At 44.7% G+C, this 27,346-nt stretch overlaps 2 protein-coding genes across 3 annotated transcripts; one reads left to right on the forward strand and one right to left on the reverse strand.

Moving 5' to 3' along the window:
- Nucleotides 1-148: 148 nt before the first annotated feature.
- Nucleotides 149-14,334, reverse strand: fntb (farnesyltransferase, CAAX box, beta). The gene is made up of 12 exons (XM_060042491.1): nt 14,101-14,334; nt 13,407-13,471; nt 12,340-12,412; nt 11,907-11,998; nt 8,433-8,579; nt 7,818-7,901; nt 7,165-7,251; nt 6,680-6,809; nt 4,422-4,554; nt 1,656-1,767; nt 1,228-1,342; nt 149-782 (listed from the first exon to the last, which is right to left on the reverse strand). Exons 1-12 carry the CDS (start codon nt 14,197-14,199, stop codon nt 630-632), a joined length of 1,290 nt encoding a protein of 429 aa, XP_059898474.1. The 5' UTR covers nt 14,200-14,334; the 3' UTR covers nt 149-629.
- Nucleotides 13,556-26,627, forward strand: rab15 (RAB15, member RAS oncogene family). 2 transcript variants are annotated; one of them, XM_060042494.1, is made up of 7 exons: nt 13,556-13,920; nt 20,843-20,903; nt 21,076-21,136; nt 21,846-21,923; nt 22,556-22,645; nt 23,397-23,462; nt 25,129-26,627. In XM_060042494.1, the coding sequence occupies exons 2-7, from the start codon at nt 20,857-20,859 to the stop codon at nt 25,288-25,290; spliced, it is 504 nt and encodes a 167-aa protein (XP_059898477.1). In that variant the 5' UTR covers nt 13,556-13,920; nt 20,843-20,856; the 3' UTR covers nt 25,291-26,627. The 2 variants fall into 2 exon arrangements, with proteins under 2 accessions (XP_059898477.1, XP_059898476.1); XM_060042493.1 differs by lacking the exon at nt 13,556-13,920 and adding an exon at nt 14,433-15,137.
- Nucleotides 26,628-27,346: the final 719 nt, after the last annotated feature.

Genomic DNA, 27,346 nt, shown 5'->3' on the forward strand with positions numbered 1-27,346 from the left:
GTCTATGATTGTATAATATCCAACACTCAACACCCGCACACAGACATCCCTCCAACGGAAGCTGAGCCCCTCGAAGCGTTCATGAAGAGGTGTGTCACTCGTCCCCCCCGAGGTCACGAAGACTTCACAGGAAGAACATTCTCACCTCTTTAGGGTTTTGCATGGGGATTTTATTTTTTAGAATAGCCGTGATGCAGTGTCCAGCAGAATCTCCATGTCACAGTTCACTACATTAGCTATTATTAGTTACTGAGCATACACGTCACGCCTCATGCCTAATCACGTCCAAAGCGCTGTCGTCCGTGAACTTGGTTACGTGCCATCACAAGACCCTTCGTACAGCCTCACTTTCACCCGTCTAGACCGCGTGACGTTCAGAAAACAAAGCAACTGGGCTAGCAGAAACTCAGTGAAACGCAAACACGTCCCACCAAACCCATCTTTTATTCCAGCCAGTCCTAACCCCCCAGCCCCCCACTAAAATCCCCAGCCCCATATGTCCGTTGCGGCACCACAGTCTGCCTTCGTGGTGCTAAGGTCTGTCCACATCTACTGGGAGACCGCCTGCAGGGTGAGGACAGGTGGAGCTTGCCTCCACCGTTGACGCCCGCTCGAGGCTCCGTGGGGCCCTACGACAGCTCCCCGTCGGCGGCGGGGGCCGGTTGTTGGTGGCTGCTGGAGGAGGGGGCGGAGCTCAGGCTAGACACGGGCAGCCGGTGGAAGTGCTGCAGAGCCGCGGCCACCTTCTCTGGGCAGATGTTGTACACTGGGTGGGTCGGCGCCTTGGAACCCAGGATGAGTTGAGGAAAAAAAATGTTAGCAACGTCATCAGTTAGGTTTGAAATGGGTTCCACATTAGTAAAAGTTGATGGGTGCAATGTAGGCTCGTCTTATTTGTTTTTCAGCCCTAGATAACAGCCATATTAATTCCTATATTCACATCAAATTAAGCTAAAGAGTATTACAGGCATCGATGCAAAGCAGAGCCACTGGTCGCTAGAAAACTGGTGTCATGATATGTTTACACTACAGAGTTGACTCATCATTTCTCAACCAGATATATTTGGTTGTCTGCCCGTCTCACATTTCTTCGATGCCACAATGTCGCCAACAGCAACGTCATCACTCTCATTCATATTTCTACTGAATTATTCTGCGGTTATGTCCGCAGAATAATGTCAATGTTCACGACCAGCCACAACCCAGAGCTCGACCACGGTGCCTCACCAGTCGGTTCTCCTCCTTTCCCAGGATGAACTCGCGGTGGAGGTCCACGTTGCCAAAGTGCTGTGCTACGGAGAGGCCACTCAAACAGTAACAGGTGTGGTAGAAATCTCTGGACCTGGAGGGAGCGAGACATTTATTGAGTATACAACAAGCCTCTGGGGACACGTCGGGGACTAAGGCTCATAGCAAGACAATAAGAGCAAAGCCTTCAAAACCTTAATTATTAAAAAAAATAATAACGCTCAGTCTTTCACTTATTATTTCATCGAGCGCTTTTGAATCCATCAATTCCATGGTAATTCCCTCCCAACGGGGAGAAGAGCAGAACATTGGGGAGAGATAAAGCAGCATGGTCGCAAAACAAATCATCCCCAGTCCTTGGGTTTCTGTGTGTGTGTGGTGGGGTCCAGATGGCGGCGGGTACTGACTTGCCAGGTTTGTCCAGGAGCCCTCCGGCCGGGTTCTGGCAGCACAGGAGGATGTACTCCTGCAGGGCCTGCTGCTCGAACATCCACCTCTGCAGACTCAGCTCAGACTCACCTGCACACAGAGGGGGCGGGGGGCAAGATCAACCCCAGACTCATGACCAATGGCTTGGCTGGCGTCACTTAAATACACACCACAATAAAACCTTCTCATGCAAATCTGAATTGATTTTCTCATCTCAGGTTAAAGTGTTTCTACTTACTTCAATTAACCCATATTTTTCTGCCCAATTTATTGATTTTTTATTCCATAGCTTCAGGTTCCTCTTGGTGGTAATACCCCTAGGAAATCCAAGTAATTACTTGAAAGATGCCAATTTAATGGTTGATTTGCCCGGCGCAACATCCAGCTATACTATGGTCAACCCTGATTCATAGAGATGCCTTTGAATTGGGGCGTTGGACTCCCTGTGGTGCAGATTGGAGGAGCCATCCTAGACTTCGTCTCTCACAGCTTTAATAATCAGTCGGTATCAGTTTATGCGCCAATTAAAATGTCTTTCTGACTCCACTTTAGCCCCTTTAATTAAGACATCTCTTGTTTCCTCCCTACTTTCTCTCATTTACACAGCAGAGGTATTAAATGCTTACGAGATTCGCATTTCATAACGTTAGAGTTATCCACAAAATATCACCTGCATCTCATCTTTTTCGTTCTTTCCAAGTCAGACATTTAGTGAACAGCCCTGGGAAGATTGCATTGGGTTAAATCCCTGTCATAAATCCTTAATCTCAAGGATCTATAATTAACTATTTTCTCTCAGTGATGACTGCTATAAAAAATATTAAACCAACAATGGAGCTTGAGTCGGAGTGGACTTTGCTGAGGAGTGGCGGGACATGGCAGTAGAAAGAATGCCTACAAGCCCAGTCTGTGCCGGACTTGGGCCAATACAATCTGTAGCGCTGTGCAGCGTTCACTAATCCAAGGATGAGCCGTCTGAAACGTTCCCTAACAAGGATGACGAGTGCGACCAATGTCAAACCTTCTTTTCATGTCCGGTCACGTACAGCTCCTGGAAGGGTAACCTCACTATTAGCTCCGACATACTTCCAATACATTTTCTTGCTTGGCCACAGTCGGCTGTATGTGGAGCTTCTACTGAAGGGGCGTCATTCAATGTCAGATTTTTTCATCTTTATTAGCAAGCCGTCGCCTCTTACTATGCTGGAAGTCGCTTAAGGGCCCACTTATGTCCCTCTGGTTGACAGATGTCATGTCCTTTCTGAGGCAAGTCAAGTATACTCATGAGGGGAAACTCTTGCAAATGTGGCAGTACTTTATGTCAACTAATTATCAGTATCGCCATCTGACTCAAAGTATGTATGCTTAGAGCTGGAATTATGTAGTGGATGTAAATGGACTGCTCTCAGCAGAACGATGCCCGGCTTTTCAATGAGGATCTCAGACTCACACACTCATATCCCCTGACCTGACCTTTAATTCTGGTCACTTGGATAATGCTTTGGCTTTACTGGTGCAAACCAGTTTTCTTTGTTGTCCTAGTTTGACCTAGTTGGCGCCGTCTCATGAGACCAGCGTGAGTCCTGGTCTCATGAGACCAGGACTCACGCTGGTCTCATGAGACCAGCGTGAGTCCTGGTCTCATGAGACCAGGACTCACGCTGGTCTCATGAGACCATTGTCCTGGTCCTGGTCTCCGATGGTGTACCTCTAGGAAGCCGCTCACGGGCAGCCTGACGCAGGGAGGTATCAACTCTGACTAAATCTGGGTTTCATCACAACAGCGATTTGGGTCTGATGAAACCAAACGCATGTCGCCACAGTCCTTGAGAAACCCATCTCAACAGGTTGTTTTGGTTTGAGGCCAGACACCTCCCTGGCCGCCCTACTTTGGTGCACAACAACCAAGAGTTATGTAAAGCTTGCCGTATGGTTGCCAAATATAGATATAGGCCACGTACATGTGTTTGCGGACTGTTGCATCACCACTGTGTCTTAGTTCCCTACAGGTAAAGATCTGCAGTTGGCCTTCAATGTAGGAGCGAAGGCTTGATCTAGACAAGGTTTTTTAATCTGTGCAGAATATCTTTACTTTCTTTTTGGTGTTTGCACGGTTTTCAAAGAAAAAACATTCCCTTTCATACCGTCATGGGTGTGATTGAGCTCCTGCCCGTATCTTTTAATCTGCATTTGTTGCCCCACAAGGAATTTTTCTATCCAGCAAAAATCAACAGAAATCCCAGCCAATTTTAAACGGGGACACAACAGAAAAACATGCTTGCGCGTGAAACCCTCTGAGACACTCTACGAGATTAAAGAGCTCCGTTAATAAATGAGAGACTAGGATGCAAGACTTGGAAGTGATCTCCTGCGTGTGTGTGTATCTGCGTGTATGTGTGTATCTACACGTGTGTATCTGCGCTTGTGTTTGCTTATCTCCGCGTGTCTGTGTGTGTATCTGTGCGCGCGTGTGTGTGTATCTGTGCGCGCGTGTGTGTGTATCTGTGCGCGCGTGCGTGTGGTTGGCGTGCGTGCGTGTGGTTGGCGTGCGTGCGTGTGGTTGGCGTGCGTGCGTGTGGTTGGCGTGCGTGCGTGTGGTTGGCGTGCGTGCGTGTGGTTGGCGTGCGTGCGTGTGGTTGGCGTGCGTGCGTGTGGTTGGCGTGCGTGCGTGTGGTTGGCGTGCGTGCGCGTGGTTGGCGTGTGTGCGCGTGTGTGTGTCCCAGTGTGTGGGGGGCGGCCCCTACCGTCCCTGAAGAAGGCCCGGTGCAGCAGGGGCAGGAGCCCTGCCTGCCAGAAGGAGTAGCAGCCGTCCACCAGCTTGTTACAGCGGCCCTGGAAGCCTCCCTCGTAGCGCATCTGTCTGCTGACCGTCCAACGCTGCAGGGGAACAACGGCGCACAACACCCTCAGAGACACCCCCCTTAGAGGAGAACCACACCCCATGCGACGCCTCCCCCTCTGGGTTAAACATGTGCTCCTGCACGCAGGACTTCTTATTGACGCATGTGGACACTGGTCACCTGCAGATGAAGTGGTTTGTTATCTAGGTTCATGGATTTGAAAGAAAAGTTGGCTTTCCTTTGAAGATCAACTTGCTGTTGGCATCACCGGTTATGTGGGGAAAATATAAATAAAGAAATATATTTTTTTTTATTTTACTGAAATACAGCTAGCCTTGTTTTTGTAATGCAACATGCAAACGCAGACCAAAGGACTAACTGGGACATGGCTGATAGGAAGGAAGGAGCCAGAGGGGATGGTCAGAACAATCGCATAGTCGGGAGCGTCAAGTCTAAAGACCACTTGTGTAGTTTCATCAACGTCAGGGCACACAGTGTCGGCATGGCAGACAAGAAGATCAGAGGTATGCCCGAGGATGGTGAATTAGGGCCGGCTGAATAATTTTTTTGTTGCTATGGAAACCACTAATTGGCTCCCATTCCACTCCGCATGGCATAGATTGGTTGAGCATGAAATATGATTTTAAACCAGCTGGGATCCAGTCTAATGCCATGCACAAATGATAATATTTATAATAGCGGGCATCATGGACTACAGAGAATAAAAAACCTACAACTATTTATAATTTTAAGTTATGTTACGCGAAGTAACTTTTTAGAAACAATGTGACAACCAAAAAACCCTGTTTAGAGATGCTCTTTCAAAACCCAGTTAAGACCTATACTTGAAAGATTTTTGTTTGTGTATCAAATGTTGATGAAAGTATGATGTTGGCAACCTTTAAATGGTGACCATCGTGATTAATCAAGACAAAATCACGGTGAGATCCTAGAAGAGATGGTGATGACGTGATACAGGAGTCAGAATCAAAGCCGACTGGGCATATCTCTTTGGCATCGCACTTTGCAATGGCAGTGTAATTGTATCTAATAAATGAGAATGCAAATTAAAAAATAAAATAAAAGCATATGTGATTGTCTTGCACATCATTCTTTCATTGGTTCCTCCATGTCCTTAGTGGGGGAGTCAAACAGAACGCTGTGTTCATCAGGGCTGCGGCGTGCTCAGAGCCTGACTCACTGGGCCTGCAGCAGGAGCCATCTGCTGTGTGATGTCAATGCACGTGTGACGGTGTGTTTTGACACATCGCAACACCTGCTCTACGTCTGACGGCAGCCCGGCTCTTCAGCGGGCACCAGAGAAGGTAGCCATGGGTCCACTGTCAGGACACGCACCCCGCCCGGGGCTGAAACAGACCTGATTAGAGGTGGACACCTTCGGCAGACACGCACAGAGGGTCTACGTGTATGAAGGTTGATTACAGATGCTGGGAACAAAGAGGTTCATCCACTTTGAATCTGAAGAGGTGAAGATGTTTAGAAGGATTATTCCTCACGCGATGGAAGATGGACTCCATTATTTTTTCTCAGAAGTGGTCACTCTTATAAATCGCTAATGCTGTCGCTCAAGCTGTCACTCAAGCTGTCCCTCGTTTTGAAATGTTCCCTTGGTCAATGCATCAGGAAGCCTTAAAAGACGCTAGGTGTGTTTCAGTCTTGTGTCCTGTTATAGGGTCTACTGTGGGGCGCGGGTTATTTTTGTGATGGTATCACCTTTGCAGGGTTCTTGCCTTGGCTTCAGCCCTGAACCATCTGTTCAAAAGCACCACAGAGAAGCAGCATTCTCGCTACCGTAATATCACACAATATTCCACGTTAGAACAGGATATTAGAGGAGGATCTGAACCCCCACCCCTCTTCTCCAAACGGCGTTATCAATATCATCTGATGTTGAGGAAATCAACGTCAGATAAGGCCACATGGAGCTTTAGCCAGGTTTCTATCTGGAATGGGAACGAGGTTCGCTTCCCCAGTAGGTGCTGGGTAAACAGAGTCAACGCGTTATTCGTGTTGCACGCGTGAAAGGTATAACGTCGAAATAAACACAGGTGCAATTCATTTTTGGATTGCGATCCAACCCAAATGAAACAGGGTCATATTGGTGCGTGTTCAGGGAGTGGTCGAGCCAGGTCAGGGCTCACCAGCAGGCCTTTCAGATCCAGCATATGCTCCTTGCCCAGGATGACCATGGCCGCTGTGCCACAGAAGGTGTAGCCGCCGTGGGCCTCCAGGCCAGGAACACCCCCGAGACCGCCCTCCCAATTCTGACACCTGCGGAGGAAACAGAGTTAAAGCTCAGCGCTGAAACAGTTAGTCGGCAGGGGCCGGAGAAGGGGGGCGCATTTGGTAAAGATTATGATTTGTGATTACGACCTTCACAGCAAAAAAAACAACATAAAATAGGAATGTATTTGAAAGACTAACATATTTCCCATGTTTATTGGTGCTGAGGGAGTCAAGAGCAGAAATACCCACTAACATTAAGAACAAACACCAACGGTAAAAACAAGTCCAAAGTAAGAGTGATGGGACTGTAGGGGGACCACAGACCAGATAAGGCTGGGAGAGAGATACGGCCCGGGGGAGGGAAATAACTAAATAAACTGAAAGGAGAGGCGTGTCTCACCGTAGGATCCAGCCCGGGGTGTCCTCAAAGAGTTTGGGCGTGAGGATGTTAGTGAGCGAGGCCACGGAGGCTGCGCAGTACGCACTCCTGTGGAGTACAGAGGGACCAGCGTCAGGAGACCCACCCCCCCAAGGGCAACAAGCACACCAATACACTAGGTACAACTGGTCTAATGTGCTTAACGGGTGCCTGAATGGGTTGTTTCCATGACGCCCTTGTCAACAGAACCACAGCCATCCATTTCATGCCTTTTCTTTTGTACGCTTTTTGTTATGACATATCTTTTTCAGAATTCACTGTAAATAACAAATGAAGTATCAAATTGTACATAATAATAAAAAGGTATCATTTCTCATTAAATGTACTGCCTGCCAAAACCTTATGCAAACAAGAAGTGTGCATGTGTATATATACACATACCGGTACATTAGCCACATAATGTAAGTGTGCATACATTTATTTTACTAAATCTTATGAATGAAATGTATTGATTGAGTTTGTGCTGATGACTGAGAAAGAGGAGTCTAATCTGAAAGCCAAGGGAAAGGATGCAGGAGAGAGCGAGACAAGAGAGAGAGAGAGTGAGAGTGAGAGTGAGAGCGAGCGGCATCCCTGGGGGGGGGGGGGGTGAAACCATGGCGATAGGCCTTCACCTGACATCCACCTCGCCGCTGACGTGCATCACAAAGGACCCATCTGGCTGCTTGACGGAGCGCAGGAAGTCCAGCAGCCTCTCCCTGGAACACAGGGCAGTGGGAGACATGTGTCATAAGTATACAGGACATTGGTATTCAAATCCCCAGGCACAGGTTGTTTATATTGCCTATTTATCAACCCATTCCCAATGGAACCAGGACTTCATATTTCCATTGAATGGGCAATATCCCAGCCTTTGAGGCACTTTAATAGTGCCATAAAGTTTTACGCCCATGCGTTTTTTATTTATATTTGCTAGTCGATTTGCCAATTTTCTAGGTGCATTTTTCGGTTTATATGTGTACTTGCACTTTATATCATCTCTTTTTGGAGTTTCCTTTTTCTATCACGAGCAGGCCAATTGCCTGAGCAAACAAACAAACATCTTTCAGGATGAACAAAGTGCTCTGAACGGGATAAACAACAGACACCACTGTGTGTGTCTACCACTCACACAGCGATCGCCCTGTGTGGCGGTGCAGACGGTCACCACCCCAGCCCCTCACCTTAGGCTCTCCGTTCTGGGTGTTAGCCCGGACAACAACACGAGGTGCGGGTGCGGCGACCCCTACCGGTCTATGATGCCGTAGGCCTCCTCCGTCCCGATGATGCACAGGGCGTTGACAGCGGCGTAGGTGGGGGCCAGGTGCGCGTGCTGTCTGGGGCCCCCCGCAAAACCCCCGGTTGGGCTCTGGCAGTGGGCCAGGAACTGACACACACTACACAGGGGGTGGTGGGGGATAATGGGAGACTGTATTACTAGGAGTGGTGTGAAATGAAATGCTTCAATCAATATGCTGATTGGATGACATGTATCGCATTACCATGTAATGGACATTGCTGATATTCCCAATAGGTTGTTGGCAGATACGGTCACACCAGTGGAGTGGACATGGAGTGCAGGAAGTGTTCACTATATGTAAATACACTGCATGTAAGTTAAGATAAACACTATGTTTCTTAGAGGTTGATGGTGTGTTTAACCCTAAAGGTTTAATGATACGATGCTATCTAGCAAGGTGAGCAGCAAAGGTTTTTGTTCACCGTTACAACCCATCCTTAGCATAGGGTTGGTAAGCATTTTTACTTGAAAGCTTAAAGGCATACATACACTCACCCTGGAGAACACTAGCTGTGCTTTGGTTCATTTGTTCCCTATCCAGGAACCAAGCCACACATGAAAAGGAGATGTGCCTCCAGGCTTTTGAAGGCCTTCGTTTGATCTCAGGTGTAGCATGAGTTCTGCATTACGAGGTTCAAGACTTTGTATTTTATTTTTAACATTTGGTTTACAGTAACAGACTAATGCTGCTCGGCATTCTCCATTTCACTTCCTTCCCTCCCTCTGAAGTTTGCGCGACATGGGTGTCACATGACTGCCAACAACCTATTGTATTTATTTAATTGAGTTTTTGTTTTGCCATTGAAACGTTCATTACAGTAAGGTGGATCCGTTTGTTGACGCCATTGGACGTAAAGAAGGATAGTCTACTACAAGAGTGACCAAGTGGGAAAACATTTCCCACTTTATGCAGAGAATGCAATATCAGCTCATAATAGGTGACACATCTTAACAAATACACTACGGTGCAGATAATGAGAGAGCAGTTCAACTTTCCTCTCGCTCATTAACAAAAACGCCATGGTATCTGATAATTGGACAACAGCAGCAGCTCTCGGAGGGGCAGTGGACGCTGTATCAACAGCTGCATGCACGATGTGTCAAGGTCATGCATTCTCATCAAGTCTTTGCTTTCTCATGAAACACTTTTTGCAACTTCCTCTGAGACATCAAACACGCACTTGTGCGCACGCGCACACACACACACACACACACACACACACACACACACACACACACACACACACACACACACACACACACACACACACACACACACACACACACACACACACACACACACACACACACGCCTAGCCACTCACTGCACACTCTCCCATAGGAACTTGTGTGCATCCACAGTAGCAGAGATCAGATCAGAAGGGCTCCAGTCTGCAGGAGCTGACAGAGCATGAGGCCAGGGGCTTGGCTGCCGCCACAGTGGGCAGCCTGGACTTGTGTGTCCAGACGCCTGGCGCAGGCCAGTGGGAGAGCGCCAGCACGCACCATCTGAACCACACTTTACTCCCTCTAGTGCAGCCTTGGTGCTCTTAAAAACAAATCAATAAAAACCAACCAACTCAAGCACCCCCCCCCCCCCCCCCCCCTCCTTCTCAACGGGGATGAACACTCACAGATCACAGAGGACCCCGTCGACATATCATGTTATTTCGCTGCGTGTGCGTGTGTGTGTGTGCGAGTGTGTGTATGACGTGCACATGCACACATGCCTGTGTACTAGGCCTGCATGATTCAGTGAAAAATATGAATCAGGATTTTTCAGCTTAGAATTGATCTCTGCCACAATTTTTTTTCTCACAAAATATATTTTTTATTGCACACAAGAATCATGACAAAAAGTAATTAAAAAACTTAAATCCACACAGGATGCAAATCGAGATCGGGATTTTTTTAAAGATTTATCGTGCAGGCCTACAGGTTACTAAAGGGACGTGCGCTGGCCAGCCGGTGGGTTGGCATGACTCTCTCTAGGGGTAGTAGTGACCGGGAGCGGCTGGGAGAGGCTGGGAGAGGCCGGGAACGGCTGCCCGTGGGTTGGTACCCTGGCAGCACACCGCCTCAGCCTCAGCTCTCCCAGGGAGCGGGAGGCTCATTAAGGGCTGAACATGCCTCTTTGGCCGCAACACATAGAAACGCCCTCGCCTCGCTTTCTGTCCCCCCTGGGTAACACAGAACCGTAGAGGCTTTTAAAAGAAGAGGACTCCACACCTCCAGCTTGGCAAAACGTGTGTGTGTGTGTGTGTGTGTGTGTGTGTGTGTGTGTGTGTGTGTGTGTGTGTGTGTGTGTGTGTGTGTGTGTGTGTGTGTGTGTGTGTGTGTGTGTGTGTGTGTGTGTGTGTGTGTGTGTGTGTGTGTGTGTGCGCGCGCACATCAGGTGAGCAAAGGCTGACTGGTTTAGCAAGGTAAACTTGTGCGTGTGTCTTATTACGTGTTAACATGTTTTGCAGAGTTTGCGTTGTCATCATGCACTTAATGATTGGCCAGAACAAATAAGGAGTGAAAGAAAGTGATGCGCCTCGGATTTGAGCATGTCCACTATCCGACTTTAGATCATTATTTTTAAGTATGGCTGCAGCTAAAGATTATTTAAGAGGCTATAAAATGTCATAAATAATAGGAAACGTCATCACAAGAGTCTAAAGTTATTAGTGTGCTTGCTTTATCTGAAAGGCAGCCAAGAAAAACTCAACCATACCTTTTATGAAGATCCATCATCACAGACTCCAAATATTTGAATTGAGCTGCAACATTAATTAATTATTTATCAACTGATCGTTGCGACCCCAAATCGAAAGTTTGATTTGAGAGACCCTCCCCCACCAAATCCCACTCCAGCCAGGCTCCGGCTCATACAGCTCTGCCCAGGCCCTGAGGAGATGCGTGGCTTACAGCAGCACAATAAGACAAACCGTTCTTTTGTCTGCCATGCAGAGCCCAGGTCTGAACAGCGTCTGGCCCACCGGATGCCTGGGGCGATAACTACAGTGCCTTTGTTCTGACCCCGAGATCCTAAATGTGGCCTCATCTGAGTCCCCCCACTTGGATTGAACTTGACTGCAAGGTCATTGGTTTGTGACCCCACAAACACCCTCATGACTAGATATGCAATGCTTTTGAGTGGTGGGGTCTTTATATAAAAGGTATACCTGATATATGAAGGAAAGTCAACAGGCCACTCAGGGAATAACATAATCTCTAGTCTGCAAAATAGAGTGCATGCAGACACACAGTATTTATAGCTGGTGAGCCATGTCTGTTATAGTCACCTAGACAGCTCACCTACTTGAAGAACGGGACCCATACAGTGGCACTCAATTAATTTACCCCAGGTTACCTTAAGTAACCTTACGTCCTGTGTATGTGCGTGTACATGCAAGTCTGTGTGTGTCTGTGAGACACTTACTCTGAAGCCACAGCAGCAGGAATTGGTTCCTCCAGCAGCTCCAGACTGTGAAGAATCCAATAGCAAAGCCATGGTCTGCTGGCATCCAGACACTGTAACACACACACACACACACACACACACACACACACACACACACACACACACACACACACACACACACACACACACACACACACACACACACACACACACACACACACTTTAGAAAGGTTTCAGACTAGTGATTCAGAAGAGGACTCATTAGAGTGAATTGTTGTAGACTGAGATGAAGCAGTGATAAAAGAGACAGAAAGGGCTGAGGCTGCGTCCGCGTCCGAGACAGAGAGGGATGGGCCAAGCTCAGAGTGGGAAACAAACGGGGCCGCTCTTTCTAGGCTAATTCATTTCTGTAGGTGTCCCTAGATTTGATGGCGTATTTTTGGTGCCGTACCTCGTAAGCGTCGGAGAGGGTACGTAAACCTTTCTTGAGATACTGGTAGTGCTGTTCCCGTAAAAGCGTTGGCCTGGGGGTTAGGGAGAAGGAGAGAGAGAGACAGTTTGTGAGTAAGCTCTGTTGGGACATGTGTGTGGAGCTATAGAGACATGAGAAGAACAAACATATTTGAACACGCAAATCAGTGCTACTCAGCGATCTATATTGAATAATTGGTTTGCAATAAAAAGAAAAAAACGGAATCGGTCGATTGATAGATTGAGGTCTACTCGTATGCATGGCCATAATGATACACATATAATAAACTAGAGATTGTTAAACCTAAATGGGGAAATTGCAGTAAATATAGATGCAGAATGCAGGCAATGGGCTACCTAATGAATAGGCAAATGCAGGTAATTTCATTTGAATAAAAGGCCTTGTAAATTGTGTAACACTGGCTAGGGTACAAAAACCGCAACGCTGAAAAGATTGCTTTGAATTTTCTCTTGGGATCTACTTTCACTATTTTCATACACGTTGGGGAAATGCAAGCCGTTCCCTTTCACTAGCTTCTGCGGAACGACGTGCTCATCATAACCACACCACGGCGGCTCATGGGGATGAGTCATGCAGGGAGCTGACCACTCCTCCATCCCTCCCCTCGGCCCTGATCCTATTAGTCGCCTGCCCTTTCCATGCAGCACAGAGCTACCATCCCTGTAATGAGACCCTACCTATACAATGCCGGGCAAGTCAGTGATCATCCGCAGTGTCATAGCTCTAGCTCTAGCACTTACTCAGACAATCAGTGTGAAGCGGTGGTCATGACAACAGCTAAGTCAACAGCACCATCCATTTCCAATAGTGGAAAAGCAATAATATTATGGGCTGGCCAGTGTAGTTGGTTGATCATTAGAACTGCTATTAACAGATCGGGAACAACCAGGAGATTTGACTGTGACTTTTGACTAGGAGTATGACTATTATGGTCATATTACTATTAAGTTATATCATGTTCTATAATATTAAATTAGTTGTGTGGTTTAATTAAGGCCGATACATTCAGAACAATGAATACTTACTCTGGTACACTGTGTATTTGCTTGTAAACACTTAGGACTTCTTCAATGTTGCGTTCAACTTTTTTCTGGGCGGGGTAATAAAAAAAAGCATCAGCGTCAGCGAACAACATGACGAGCTTGGACAACAAACAGTGACACCACCAACATTTATAAATCACGTCAGTATTTGGCAATGGCACTCTTTCCAGTTGCTAATTAGGAACCTGGTCGTTCACATATCTTTTCTGTAGTTACTCCCATTACAAATGTACACTTTGATTGTTTTGCTTTGATAAAAGCGTCTGCAGATTGTAATTCATCTCATCGACGGAGGCTCAAAGCTCTTGAAGGCTTTTCGTCAGCATCGAGTGATGCCACCAAAAATGACTAATATCTTGATCTCCAGTGTGCTCAGGAGGCGATTATCCTACGAACCACGCTGGGTTGACCGCTCACGTTCAGAAAAACAATCGTTTGCTTTTCTAAGTAATCCTGTTAACCCCGATTCATACAAGGTTACTTTGGGAAATCGATGGTAAGCTAGCACTTGTTTTATTTCCACACACTTATTTGAGCTAATCCAAAATACCCAGGGGATTACACGTGTTTGACATGTAGGTTACTTCTCACAGCTATCAAGTGGGTGTGATCAATGTGAGCCATGCAGCATACTCTTAAATCACTGTTATGGCTTATCCTCCCACTCATGCCTCACCTGCTCCTCTGAAGTTACTGTCTCCACTCCGTCGTCAGGGAACAACTCTGCACAATGGTTTTCATTAAAGCAACGCAAAGTCGGTGGCGTGTTTTCCATAATAGATATGAATTAAATTCCGTGGTTTGTGAAATTACAACGCTTTCGGTTTGTGTTGGTAGTTTTTATTTGATAGCCTTCTCCGTTACTATTCACTTCCGCTCAACATAACAGTGGGCGTGGTCTGCGCGCGCAGGGATGCTTTATCCGCTACGGCAAGCCCGAAAGAACAAACCGCTTTAGGACCACCACAAAGTCACAATCCTAAATGCACAGCAGCAGGGGTGAATATAACCAGGCATAGTATATTCCTTTAACGCAGGCAGTGTTAGCATGTTCAATATTGTTCAAGAGTGTTCAATAATTATTAATTCTAATGATTGAAAATCCACACATGTCAGGAGAATACATATACGTCTGTGTGGTAGCTGCATGTGCGCTTGAGTGCGTCGGTGCGTGTGTCCGTCGGTACGTGCGTGCGCGGTGGTACGTGAGTGCGTCTATGCATGTTCGCAATGCGTGGGTGCGTGCTAGCGTCGGTGTGTGTGTGCGTGCGTCATTGCGTGCGTGCGTCGGTACGTGCGTGCGAGAGGGAGGGGCTTGTTATTCCATCTCAATCCCCACCCCGCTGTGTGTGGATGCTGCCGCGAGAAGAGCAGATGCTACTGAGCGGACCGCTGCCACTGCACCCAGCGGAGCCCAAGGTGTGCTAGATAGCTGCAACAGTCCTGTTTTGTTGTCCTCCAATACAGTGCAGAAGAGAAGCATATGCAGTATGTTGGACCATAACGAACAAAGACACAGGCCTGTTCGCAGTTGAGTGGGATACGCGAGGGAAGGGAATGTTCATTCATTTTACATATTTCTTGACACTATGGCTAAACAGTATGATGTGCTCTTCCGACTCCTGCTTCTCGGAGATTCTGGGGTTGGGAAAACATGTTTGTTGTGCAGATTCACGGACAACGAATTTCACCCGTCTCACATTTCCACAATCGGTAAGGCCGTCCGAAGGTGTGATGTTTAAAATTCTTATTGTTGTTTGCATGATGTCAATCTCATTCCGAGAATTCTGATGCAATTTCGCACAGCGCTCCCACAATTGTAATAGAAGTGTATGTAGGCTACTTAATTAAACACGCAATAGCATTATTTATAAACTATTAATTCATATGTATCAACCCCTTCAAACGTTGCATGAATGAGGGCTACAACATCAACTGTTATTGTCCCATCAAGAGATCGACATTGATCGTTTTTCCATTAAACGCAATGGGGTTAAGCAGCTATGGTGACTTGAGAACAGTGTAAAATTGATTAACCCTAGACATGATTGCCAATGTTTCCAGTCATAGAGTTCGGTTTGCTTCTTAAGTATTCTTTAGGCCTACAGTTTATGATCCAGTTAATTGTAGGACCAATTAAGGGAGTATTCAGTCAAGGAATAGTACGTAATGGCCAGAAAAATCCTCACTTTAGGTCCTTAATTAACACAAATAATTAAAAGTGGGAGTCTGTAGTCTCCACTTTAATGATGGCCATGGCTGTCTTGTGTTTGCATTCCTGTTAGTGAGGATTCCATCATCAAGCAGTAATTGGGCAAATTAAAGCTCTTGTGATGACGAGGGAAATAGACAATTATTTTTAATAACCCTAGTCTCTAATCTAATGAATTGAGGCCACCCAATAAAGTCCAGCTGCATCGGCTACACCCTCCACTCAAGAGATATAAAGCAAGTTGAATACAAGCAAATGTCTATAGCAAACCATTTTCTATTCCCAGTCATGCATTAGTTATCTGAGAGGGCGCCCGTCAGATATGTGACCGCACTAATATTAAAACATCCCAAAAACCATATTCAATAGAGGATGACCACAAATCAGATTATAGCATAGAGATCTAAATACTTCTGATAACAGGCCATCCACAATATATTTTTGACCGAATGGTCAAGACCACAACAGACGACAACATTCAAAGGGGGCCACACTTGAGTGTCTCATGGGAAAGGCTTTTGATGTGCCCAATAACACAATGTATAGGACAGTGATGCATTTTGGATCCTGCCATTTCTTTACTTGAAATGTATGACAGTAGACCATAGAACTTGGATGATTAGTTAACAGTTGTCTGCTATATGAACTCAGAGACCACCAAGATATTGGGTTTCACATTTTTCTATTAGCCTTGCCCCTTTCCATGCATAATTTATATGGGGGAGGATGTGTTAAGTACACTATGTATTCTGATATTGTGTATATACTGCTGTAGCCTAGCCTAGTTCCCATCTCATGGTTGTTTGCTGATGTCTGTGGATGGCAGAGGAATTACAGGTTAATTAAGAGCATACACATACATGTAGGTGCAGTGTACGTATGCATGTATGTATACACTATAGAAGAAGCCTGTCGTTTGAGTGGTACTAAAATGGTTTTAATTGTTGTATTGCGGCGCCATTGAGGGGAAATTTGACATATACAGCGAGTTGTCTTGTTAGGAATGAAGAACGTTTTGGCTTTCATCCACAGAGTCTACTAATCTTGATTTGAAAATCAAATTTCAGTCAATTATCTTCCATGTTTACATCCGTTCTTTTATTTTGAAATTTCAGCACTGTATGCCATATCCAATATCGACGGTTTCATTGTCAATATACCACAAAAAAGTGATTTAATCGTATACATAAATGACTGATAATCATTAATCATCGTAATATTAGACATAGGAATAGCGTCATAGTATCCATAAGACAGTAATAAATGACATTGAGTGACTCTCCCTGTGTCCTGAAAGCCATCGTCTTTCTGTGTTTCTAAATCAGTGTCTCGCAGACCTAGAACACACAGCTCTACCACTGGAGTGAATAATGATCTACCTGCACACGCTTCATTAAGACCCCATGCTATTTAAAGCCATGGACCTATTGCGCTCCGCAGGGGACAATGGAAGAATTATGCTCATGTAATGTAAAAGCCGTTCAACCTATACTCCTGCCAGACTGCCGGTTAAAAATCAATTGACCCATTTCACAGGGGCGTCATCGTAGGGCAAACACAGGTGTTGCTCATTATACTAATTATGGGGCTGCTGCTTTATGAGCAGGTCAATGTGTGTTATCTTGACTGGTTAAATTCCACGACCTGCTCCCTGGTACACAAAAAGAGCAGACCCGTAGTACGTGTTCTGAGTGACACCTGTGTTTATCCGATAGGATGCCTCTGTGAAAGGGGAATAGCTCTGAGTACTCTATGCCATAGAGAAGGTTCTTGTCTCCTTGTACTGGATGTTCCTCATCTCAGCTGGAGGCATCAGAAGGCCGGGCCCTTTGTGCAGGAGCAAGGCATCTTAACTGGGATGTTTCTGTCAGAATGAACAAACTCGCACTACAGGGCACAATGTCCATAAGCCCTGTAGGGTGTCCTTTTATTACGAGAATTTATTCAGGACCAAAATGGTCTCACAGCGAGGGAGAGAATAGAAGCATCCAGAGTTCCCGACAGTATGACCCCACACACCCCCACCACAATGAATCAATTTGGGGTATTCCTGTAAATTGACCCTCCCAGCCGCAGTGTCATAACTCATCAGCTGACATTGAAAGTCCACCATGGGGGCTCATCTTAACAGGGTTGCAAAAAGCGGAAGCAGGTTATTCACCAAACTAAATCATACTACCTATAACTACAGCCTTGACTGTAATACAGAGCCCAAAAGATTGACACATAATCTTTTCAGCATTTCTACCAATGATGTCAAATCAGGCCGATTCAAAATGACATTGGATAGCAACATTGCTATCAGTGATTTGTGACAAATGTCACAGTGACAGAATAAGTACCACTTAACGCAATGACCAGTAGGTAATAGTATGTATTGGACTAAAATCAATTCCTGCTCTGCTTCTGTCATTCATATCACATCCAACAACTTAAAGCTAAGCCTTTGTTTTAGATATTTTAAATCGTAGAGAGGAGCGTAGATCTGTTTGACGGGAACTTCCTGGCAGGGCAAACACTGTTATGCTCTTAAAACACATGCCTCAACACTAGTATCTAATGTATAGTAGCCCAAACCAGTGGTTGATTACCTACACGGCTGCACTAATGAATGGAACCCCATAGACAAATTACAAGCTAGGATGCCAGATGCGATGAAGATGAGTCACCCTTATGACATATAGGAGGAAGACGCAGGAGATGTGATGTATTTCAGTCTGTTGTGTCTGCAGTAGTTCATGGATTTAGCATTCCTTATATTTCCTATTGTCCAGCAAAGGACTCCAGAGGTGCATTCCTGCACAAGCTACCTTGCTCAGAGCCCTTGCAGATGACCTCTGGCTGTTTGGCAGTTGGAGGTCATTTAGGAGTAGAGTTTATTTATAGAGAGATTATTGAGTAGCACCTGCTGCTTGAGTGTTTAATATCTTGGCCTTCCCCCCTGGGGCTCCATTATCACGACCGATCTAGGATTACAGCCGTCAGACCAACGATGAAAGATTGTACACAATCTTCCTCCATCCCCCAAAAGGATGGATACAAAACTGTAAGCATCCTTGAGCAAGATGCCCCATCTGTTCCTATAATTGACCCAATGAATGTATCTGAAGCTGTTGTGTCTATAAACTAGGCTAAAATTGTATGAATGTTTGCATCCAAAACGATATATAGGATTATTAGTATTTTTTAGTTTTCCCAGGCTAGAGTTACATCGATTGCATCCGTCCCCTCATCATAGACTTCGTGTCACTATGGCTCTGCTATTACCCACCCAAGGGACATGAAACATGCCAGCACCTAATCTGCGTCACCCAGCTGTCACAGTAAATGAACGAGTTCCGTTTGGGGCGTGTGTTTCCCATTAGTGTCTACATGGTGCTTTTCCTCGTGTGAAGCACTGCCTTCTTTTCTTGATGGGGTATTGTACTCACCCCCTGTACTCATCAGAGGAACGACAGAGCGGTAGAGAACGTTAACCTCCAATAATTTACTGCAGCCTGCAGAATATAGTTTTTGGGTTAGTTGTAGGCTGTGTATAACTTGATGCTGAAATACTTTTGTGTACTAGAAATAACCACGCCCATCCTCTTCACATTGGCCAACGCGTTGCGAACCACATTTGCGCATTGGACTCTGATAGCTTCTTCTAGAAGATTCTATGTTCTGATAGATTCTGTTTTAAGTTCTTAAGTAGGCCGCTCATTTAGAAGTGAGCTGCATGGCAGATGTTTGATCGTATCTATAAATAGCAGTGGTTACAAATGTGCAACAGTTGCTAATTATATGTGATTTTCTTATCTTATATCACTCGTTATTAGTTTCTCTCCATCAGTTAAGTTACAGTGACTCTCTAACCAAAGCAAGTCCTGGCCAAGCTTATTGGGGCACAGCCGTTGGGCACTGTTGAGTTCTCGCAAACATGTTTTAGTAAACGCCCATTGTCTTGTCCTCGTAGTTTCATTGTGTTGCAAGGCTTTCGGAATAAAGACTGAGCAGGAAGCTAGCAAATTAGAAATAAAAAGCACATCAGCTTTTTAGCCCGTTTTTGAAACGACACAATGGTGACTGTGCTTTTTAGATGTGGAACGGAGATTGAATTGACGGGCTGCTTGGTTATTGGACTTAGATTAGGAAGTCTTTAACCGCTCTATTTTTTCTCTTCAGGGGGAAGTTGAGCACTCAAAATGGACAAGAAAACCAAATATGGGAAAGCCGCTAATAGTTACCTCTTCCTTTGTTTTTTTGTCTTTCTTTACTGAAAGTCCCCTTATTCAAACAAAGGGATGAAAGCGTCTAAGAAAAATCCCACTGTTAAGATACTGAAAACAAGAGGAGATTTGGTTATATCCTATTTGTGGAGCAACCTGTTTAGTTCACCTGCTTTAGGCTATGGTCTATGTATTTATTAAAATGTATCCAACAATGAAATCCAAGATCAACATATGGTACTACATTTTCTTCTAACAATTATTATAATTATTACTTATAATTATTACTAATTATTACATAATTAGTTTGTACACATTTTATTTAATAGTGTAAATTATAAAGAAAGTCAGTTCTAAAGCATAAAGCATTTATAATTAATTTTAGGTTGACAGAAGATGTGGTTATGTGTATGCAACAGACATAGATTCCATGTTCCCATCAGGCGCTTCCCATCTTGCTGAAACCACCAAGATGGTTGGTCACTGACGCGTGGCAGACCTCCTGCTTGCTGATCTCTTATGCTCTCTACCCACTCTTACTCCTTCCTGATGTTACCCAACCCTCGCAATCATCAGCACACACACACACACACACACACACACACGCACACGCACACGCACACGCACACGCACACACACACACACTAGGCTTGTTGCAGCCCCAGCATGCGATCAATACGTGGAAGTGCAGTAAAGCTTGCTGGAGGGTTCTTGCCCCCCCCCACCCCATCCACAGCATTAGGCCTGTGGAGCGTAAATTATATACTGATGTAAAGTTACAATGCATTAATGCCCTCCTTTCATGTTACTAAGCCACTGCTTGACTTGGAAGAGACTCAAAGCTCGGGTAAATTGATTCCCCCCCTTCCCTCCTGATTTGTCAGAAAGGGATACTGCATGGCACCACGTTTAGGAAGCTCCAAGAGCATAACAAAAACAAGGGACAAGGGCCTGCAGAAAGGGTCGGAAAAATGTTTTTTAACTTCCATCTCTTGCAGGAGTCGACTTCAAGATGAAGACACTCATGATAGATGGCGTCAAAGTGCGAATACAGATATGGTAAGGAGGCAACAAACACCATCCATGATGATTCATTCTATCGATATGTTTGATTATATGAATATATATACGTGTATACATATTTATATATTGGTCTACATTGGATGGATATGATTTCTGTTGTATTAACCTAAATTAAACTGTCTGTTTGTGTGTGGGTTTCTTCGTCCAGGGACACTGCAGGTCAGGAGCGATACCAGACCATCACAAAGCAGTACTACAGACGAGCGCAGGTAACCCCACCTGACAATACCCGGTTTGTATTTCTGGCCCCGGTACCGTCGTCCACCAGAGGGGGCCCTGCTGGGGCAGTATGAAGAGCTCATGTTGCATGAACAAACTGTGACCAAACTTTATTTTATGACATATTTAAAAATATCTCCTTAAATGGCCTATTCTACTTTTAGCAATCTGTGCTCAATGCACAACAGGTGTGCAGCCTCACCAGGCCACCAGAGTCCGACTCGTTTTGACTTGGCCAGGTGAGGCTGCCTAAACCAGCCCTCATTCCCACCCATTCCCACATAGCCCCAACACTCTCTTTGGCAGTTAAATTGTGCCCGTGGATCCCCATGGGAACCATTTACGGTGAATCCAACGACACCCAGTTAGTTACATTCATAAATCTGCCAATGCACCATCTTTCATCAGTCACCATAATGTTACATCACTTTGGCGATCGATAGTTACTTACAGAAATGTATTTACATGAAAATCTTTGTACTAATTATCATTAAAATGTCTCCTAATCTGTACTATTATTTTTTTTGCTCAACATGCAACCATATGTGTAAACACATAATTTTTTTATTAGAATAATTATTGTTCAAATTTGTTAACAATGATTGCATTTGCTTTGAGTGGAGACATATGTGTATCTATGGTGTCTAAGTTTGGCCTTTTTTTATCATGTGTACCAACCATCTGCATCGTCTCGCACAGGGAATCTTCCTTGTGTACGACATCACCAGTGAGAGGTCCTTCCAGCACATTATGAAGTGGGCCAGTGACGTAGACGAGGTGACTTCAAATTGCGTTTGAACAATCCTTCCACTGCTAATTCCTGTACTTTTAGTATCTGCCCTCGTTCAAATCTGCTAGTAGTAAAAGTAGAAATACTAGTATTTTGGGGCAACATAAAATATACCATAAAATATAAAGTAAATCAAGTTGAAGTTAAAATATAAATCCTTTTATAGATGGCTCTTGATATTGGAAAATTATGTCTGGGTTAGGTTCAGGGTTTGGGATAGTCTCAGAATCAATAACCCTTTTTAGGAAGACCAGAGTAGTGAAGTGTTCTCTGCTGTCCGAACCACTTACCATCTAACCTCAGCCAGATGGATAGGGACCGAGAGCAGACAGCCTGCATTGGGTTTAAACATCCTTTTACTGCCTTTTGTCCTCTGAATGACAAGTTAACTGACAGTTCTCTCTCTCCCCCCCCCCCCCCCACACACACACACACACACACACCCACACTGCTCTTCATCTATCCAGTCTCTCGAGATGAATAGGCGTCCGTAACCCCCCCCCCCCCATCCCCCTGTTCCATATTAATCCACTGTATCTGTCCTCTGTATTCCCTGACGTTTTCCCATCTATCGTGACACCACATGGACGTCTTATTCCTGCCCTCCTCTGCTGTGCAGTACGCCCCTGAGAAGGTGCAGAAGATCCTGGTGGGGAACAAGTCTGATGATGGGGACAAGAGGCAGGTGGCCACCGCACAGGCACACAAGGTGGGCACCGTCCTGCCCCCCCACCCCACGCCCGGCACCACCTCTGCGTGGGGCTTCTGATGGTGGATGTTTTTTGCCCAAAATCAAAGATTTGATAATCTTTAGTTTTTATGACGCTTCTCAAAATCAATTGTGTTTCATGCTATTATGACTTCAGGAACTGTAACGGCTTCCTATGTAAAAGGTAAACGCTGGAAAAAGCGTCATGCAATATGGAATACTTTGGTCCCTGCAAATCATTTTTTCTTTTAACTACCATGCTTCAAACAGTCTTCCTTTTCAGTTCCATTATGAGGAAATACTCCTCATAGTAGCTGATTATAGTAATCATTGTCTCAGGGAATCCACACCTCCTTGAACCCTCATACAATCTCAACGTATGGTTAAAGGCTAGCTTTCACTTTAAGATAATTCCATTTCACAAGCTTTAAATGTATGTGCCCCTGAAACGATGACGTCGGATGACATAATAACATAATGTTTTCAGCCATGCTACTTGGAGCAATCCAATGTAACAGCAGGTTACATTGGAGCCTACTAAACTCACACCTATAACAAGGACATCAATTGTGCTTCTCATTGGTTTTAATGGCAAAAAATGGGTTTACAAATTTACATTGGTTTATATTTTCGCATCTGTGGTACCTTTTTCAAAGATTGCACTGTTTATCTATCTGATCATCATATCAGCACATTTCAAATGTAGGTCTCACCCTCATCCATACAAACATTGCTGTTATTGTCCCCCTAGCTTGCCGAGTCCTACGGAATGGACTTCTTTGAGACAAGTGCCTACAACAACCACAACATCACGGAGGTGAGGGAATAACCATTAACGTTTCCTCAAGTACGCTATACTCTATTGGTGTGTAGGCTCGTGAGGAGGATTCATTCTACAATCTTCATGGCCAATGGCCTTGGTTATTGTTATTGATATTCAATCCAGTGGCGGAGCTAGAACATTTTCAGTGGGGTGGCCAGGGTGAGACCAGAGATCATTTTGGGGTGGCACATGAATCTAAATATGATATAAGGCATTTTGGATTGTAGGGAATATTTAAGGCATGTACACGCTGTGACTCTACATCATAATATTAATTCAAACATTGATGTAATTGTCAAATACACTTTTACTCTATCAATTTCTTGCAGTAACCTATGAGTTCCTTTTTTTTCTGATCAAGAAATGTGACATAGAATTGTCACATTTCTAAAGGCCTTGTGTGTATAGATTCTAAAAAGGGCAGGTTGGTCTCAGTTTTTCAGGTCTGTTAAAAAAATAAAACACTAATTCGACCTTCTGATCTAACACTGTAAAAGTAAAAAGTTAAACTGCAGTGCATTTATCAGAAAATAAATTACACAATTGCAAAAACATTCTTTTTTTTTACTTTTGAATCCCCGCCTCCTGTGTGCGAAATACCCGTCAATATTCGGGGGGGGGGGGGTCCACATCCCCTGATTGTTGCGCAATACCGATCAATATTTTCTCAATATGTAGTAGGCCTACAACATCGGACCACAACCAACCACAGGGCCTACAACCATGCAGTATGCCGAAGCCGGAAAGGACACGCGCACAGTTGCACACACTCATCTTATGCAACAATCAGTTCTATCGTCACCATTCAGTCACTGCAAAAAAATATAGCCTCTTACCTTAAGTTATAATATACCTAAGAATATACCCATATATTTGAATTCTGAATACTGGACGTGGTGAGCTTAAAAACATTTAAGTGGCCATTAGTGACAATAAAATATTTTATTTTTTATTTTTTTGATACAATTTGCGAGCCCCCTCAAATTTTGCTTTTGAGGCTTTCAGGGGCTATCATGAGTAAATCGGGGGGGTCGAGCCATGTCGTTGATAATGCCTGCCTCTAAAATATCGCACACTGCCTGCCTCTAAAATATACAACAGACTTCAAGATTCGTCTTAAACCAGCCGTATTCTGCGATTATTGTGGTTTGTAGCAAAGCGATTCACAAAATCACCAAAATCCAGGGCTTTTGCTCGACTTGACTCTACACTTACACAAACATCTTCCATGATCGATTTAAGGTAGGTCTTGACCAGTTTGAGTGTGAAAATGCTTCGTTCGCAGGTAGCTGTACTCACAGGTATGGCAATGGACCCTTTGCATAACCTGAACAGCTCATGGAAAACCTCTTTGCATGGTGCAATGATCTTTGTGAGTTCCACAATATAGGCTTTCAGGTTCAGAAAGTAAAAGTCGTGCCATGCTTATTGGTCCACCCATGCAACTACCCAGCTGTTTGAGATAATATTAATTTTGCTCAGTGGCTAGTCCATTGCCATACAAGTCCGAGCCATCAACGGTATCATTATTCATATGGATGGACAGTTTAACATTCTCAACCAGGAAGTGCTACCATTTACTGGTAGTCGGCATGCCAACCGTCTGGGGTGGTGCTTTACGCTCTTTGCTTCAACCGGTGTCCGCGTCCTCCGTCCACAGTGCTTCACCAGGCTGGCGGAGCAGGTGCTGGCGGCCAACAAGAAGGACCTGGACCTGCTGCGCATGTCCATCACGGACGAGCTCGACCTCGCCGCCCTGGAGGACGAGGAGGGCATCGGCGGCGGGGCGGCCGCGGACCCCGGCCGGAGCTGCTGGTGCTGAGGCCCTCAGCTCGTCGTTTCGGGGGGGGGGGGGGCTGTTTTGATCATCGAAAATGTATGGAGGATTGAGTATTAATATGGTTTGAATATTTGTGTTTTTGTTCGCCTGTGCGTTTGCTCTACTGCTGGTGGTCGGATACACAGTGAAGGAGGGAAGGCGCTGAAGGCTCCTTTTACTTGTTATTACTTTCACTTCACAGAAAATGCTAGAAAGGACACTTGTGACGCTACAGGTTTGCAGCTCATTCCCCTTTGAAGTCGGGGCCCCGTAGAGGGACACAGGAGTGAACTCAAGACTATTTGGACCGCACAGCAAGGAACTTTATTTTCACACAATGTGCCTAGAGACTGGCGAATAAGAAAGATGTGTCAAGTTGATTTTCTTTGAGTTCTAGGTGTTCCTCTTTTTAAACCCATGTTATATTTTGTGATGGCCGAACTCCATGAAGTTGACATACCCTGTGTAAAAATGCTAATACTGGGCTTTTGGAACCTGTTCATGTGGTGGATTTGATACTCAACAGCTTGCTCGTTACCTTTTGTTGATAGTATTTTTCCAATGCGTCCGTGAACTTGATGTTTGCGTTTTTCCAGTAGAGGGAGCCATAGGCATAGTAAAGCTGAGGTAACTGCCAGGGAACCCAAACCATATGAAATGCAGTTATTAAAAAAACAAATTGGTATCAATTTCAAGCAGGAGTCAGGAAAATTCTGATTAAAATATTCACATTTATCTCATTCAGCCTATTCAAATAATTGTATGTAGCTACATATGCGAAATGCATTATGATTGAAACCGAAAAACACCCTCAAGTAGGCTTCTGTAATTAGAGTTGGTTTGAATCATCCCCCCTATGCCTTCTAGACCATGAAGTATTTCCATAATTTGATTATATTTGCTTTCAGTGAATCAGTCATCCAAAATGTTCAAGGAAATTGAACCATGCGAGTTTTCTGAGCACAGGGACCAGGAAGTGATTTGCATGCAAACCCTATGTCACGTTTCTTCTTCTTTGATTTATATTGTTACGTCATAACTTCAGTGAAGTTATAACAACGGGAACTGCCGAAATTCATGTGATGCGCTGTTCCGCCAGTGCTACGGACCTACGGAGTAGAGACCACGGACGTGGAATATTCCCTCAATGATGACTGGACTATACGCTCTGGATACACGTATTTGTGTTGTTTTGATGAACTACTTTGGGATTTATTTTAGACTACTTGAATGGTGTTTGTGGAAATATATGAAGTGTAATCAAATAATCGAATGAATGTCGTTCTTTGCAAATGGAAATGTTTGAGAGTAAATATTGACTAATACATCTTCTTCTGTTATCAGTGAAAGCAAGTTTTTTAGTTTGTGGTGTAGGGAGATGTGGACATGTTTATCTGTATGTATGAACACAAATAAGAAGTACATTTACACTACACAAAGCATAGAAGGTATGCTGTAGTTTAAGTAACTCAGTTTTCTCTCACAATGGCATCTAAGCAGCATGGTATGTGTATTCTAGTCTGGCGTTTAGTCCAGACTTGGACACTACCACCGCACACTACACGTGCACACAACAAACACAATACTTACTAGTCATAGTTTGCCTTTATATTTGTAAAACTGCTAGTTTTAACATCTGAATTTGTGTCAAAAAAATATGACGGCCATACATATTGTACAAGTTCATCGTACATTCAACATTTTAAATAGTACCGGTATTCTTTTTTTGATGAAGTTTATAATCAATTGAGGATTCAATCTTCTGCAGTTTATCACACAGTGAATCTCTTTGGATAGCAACTATTATGAAACATGTTAAGCTATTGCAAGTATCAACCAGTGAGCACAGTGAAATATAAATGAACTGTGCCCCCCCCCCCCCCCCACACACACACACACACACACACACACACACACACACACACACACACACACACACACACACACACACACACACACACACACACACACACACACAATCACACCCTTCAAATCCGAGAACCCACCTCTCTATGATCACAGTGAGACAATGAATAGGCCTGATGGCTATAAATAGACT

The sequence above is a fragment of the Gadus macrocephalus genome, chromosome 21 (genome assembly GCF_031168955.1).
Source record: "Gadus macrocephalus chromosome 21, ASM3116895v1".
NCBI classification, from domain to species: domain Eukaryota; kingdom Metazoa; phylum Chordata; class Actinopteri; order Gadiformes; family Gadidae; genus Gadus; species Gadus macrocephalus.

What these genes read in the sequence shown, in the direction of transcription:
- rab15 (XM_060042493.1), top strand. Translation starts at nt 15,014, where the DNA reads ATGGCTAAACAGTATGATGTGCTCTTCCGACTCCTGCTTCTCGGAGAT. An exon ending in AGTACTACAGACGAGCGCAG is followed by an intron (nt 21,137 to 21,845) that starts GTAACCCCACCT and finishes CGTCTCGCACAG; the next exon opens with GGAATCTTCCTTGTGTACGA. An exon ending in ACAACCACAACATCACGGAG is followed by an intron (nt 23,463 to 25,128) that starts GTGAGGGAATAA and finishes CTCCGTCCACAG; the next exon opens with TGCTTCACCAGGCTGGCGGA.
- fntb (XM_060042491.1), bottom strand. Translation starts at nt 14,199, where the DNA reads ATGGAAAACACGCCACCGACTTTGCGTTGCTTTAATGAAAACCATTGT. An exon ending in GCCTACGGCATCATAGACCG is followed by an intron (nt 7,902 to 8,432) that starts GTAGGGGTCGCC and finishes CCTGTGTTCCAG; the next exon opens with GGAGAGGCTGCTGGACTTCC. An exon ending in CCGGGCCTTCTTCAGGGACG is followed by an intron (nt 1,768 to 4,421) that starts GTAGGGGCCGCC and finishes CTCTGTGTGCAG; the next exon opens with GTGAGTCTGAGCTGAGTCTG.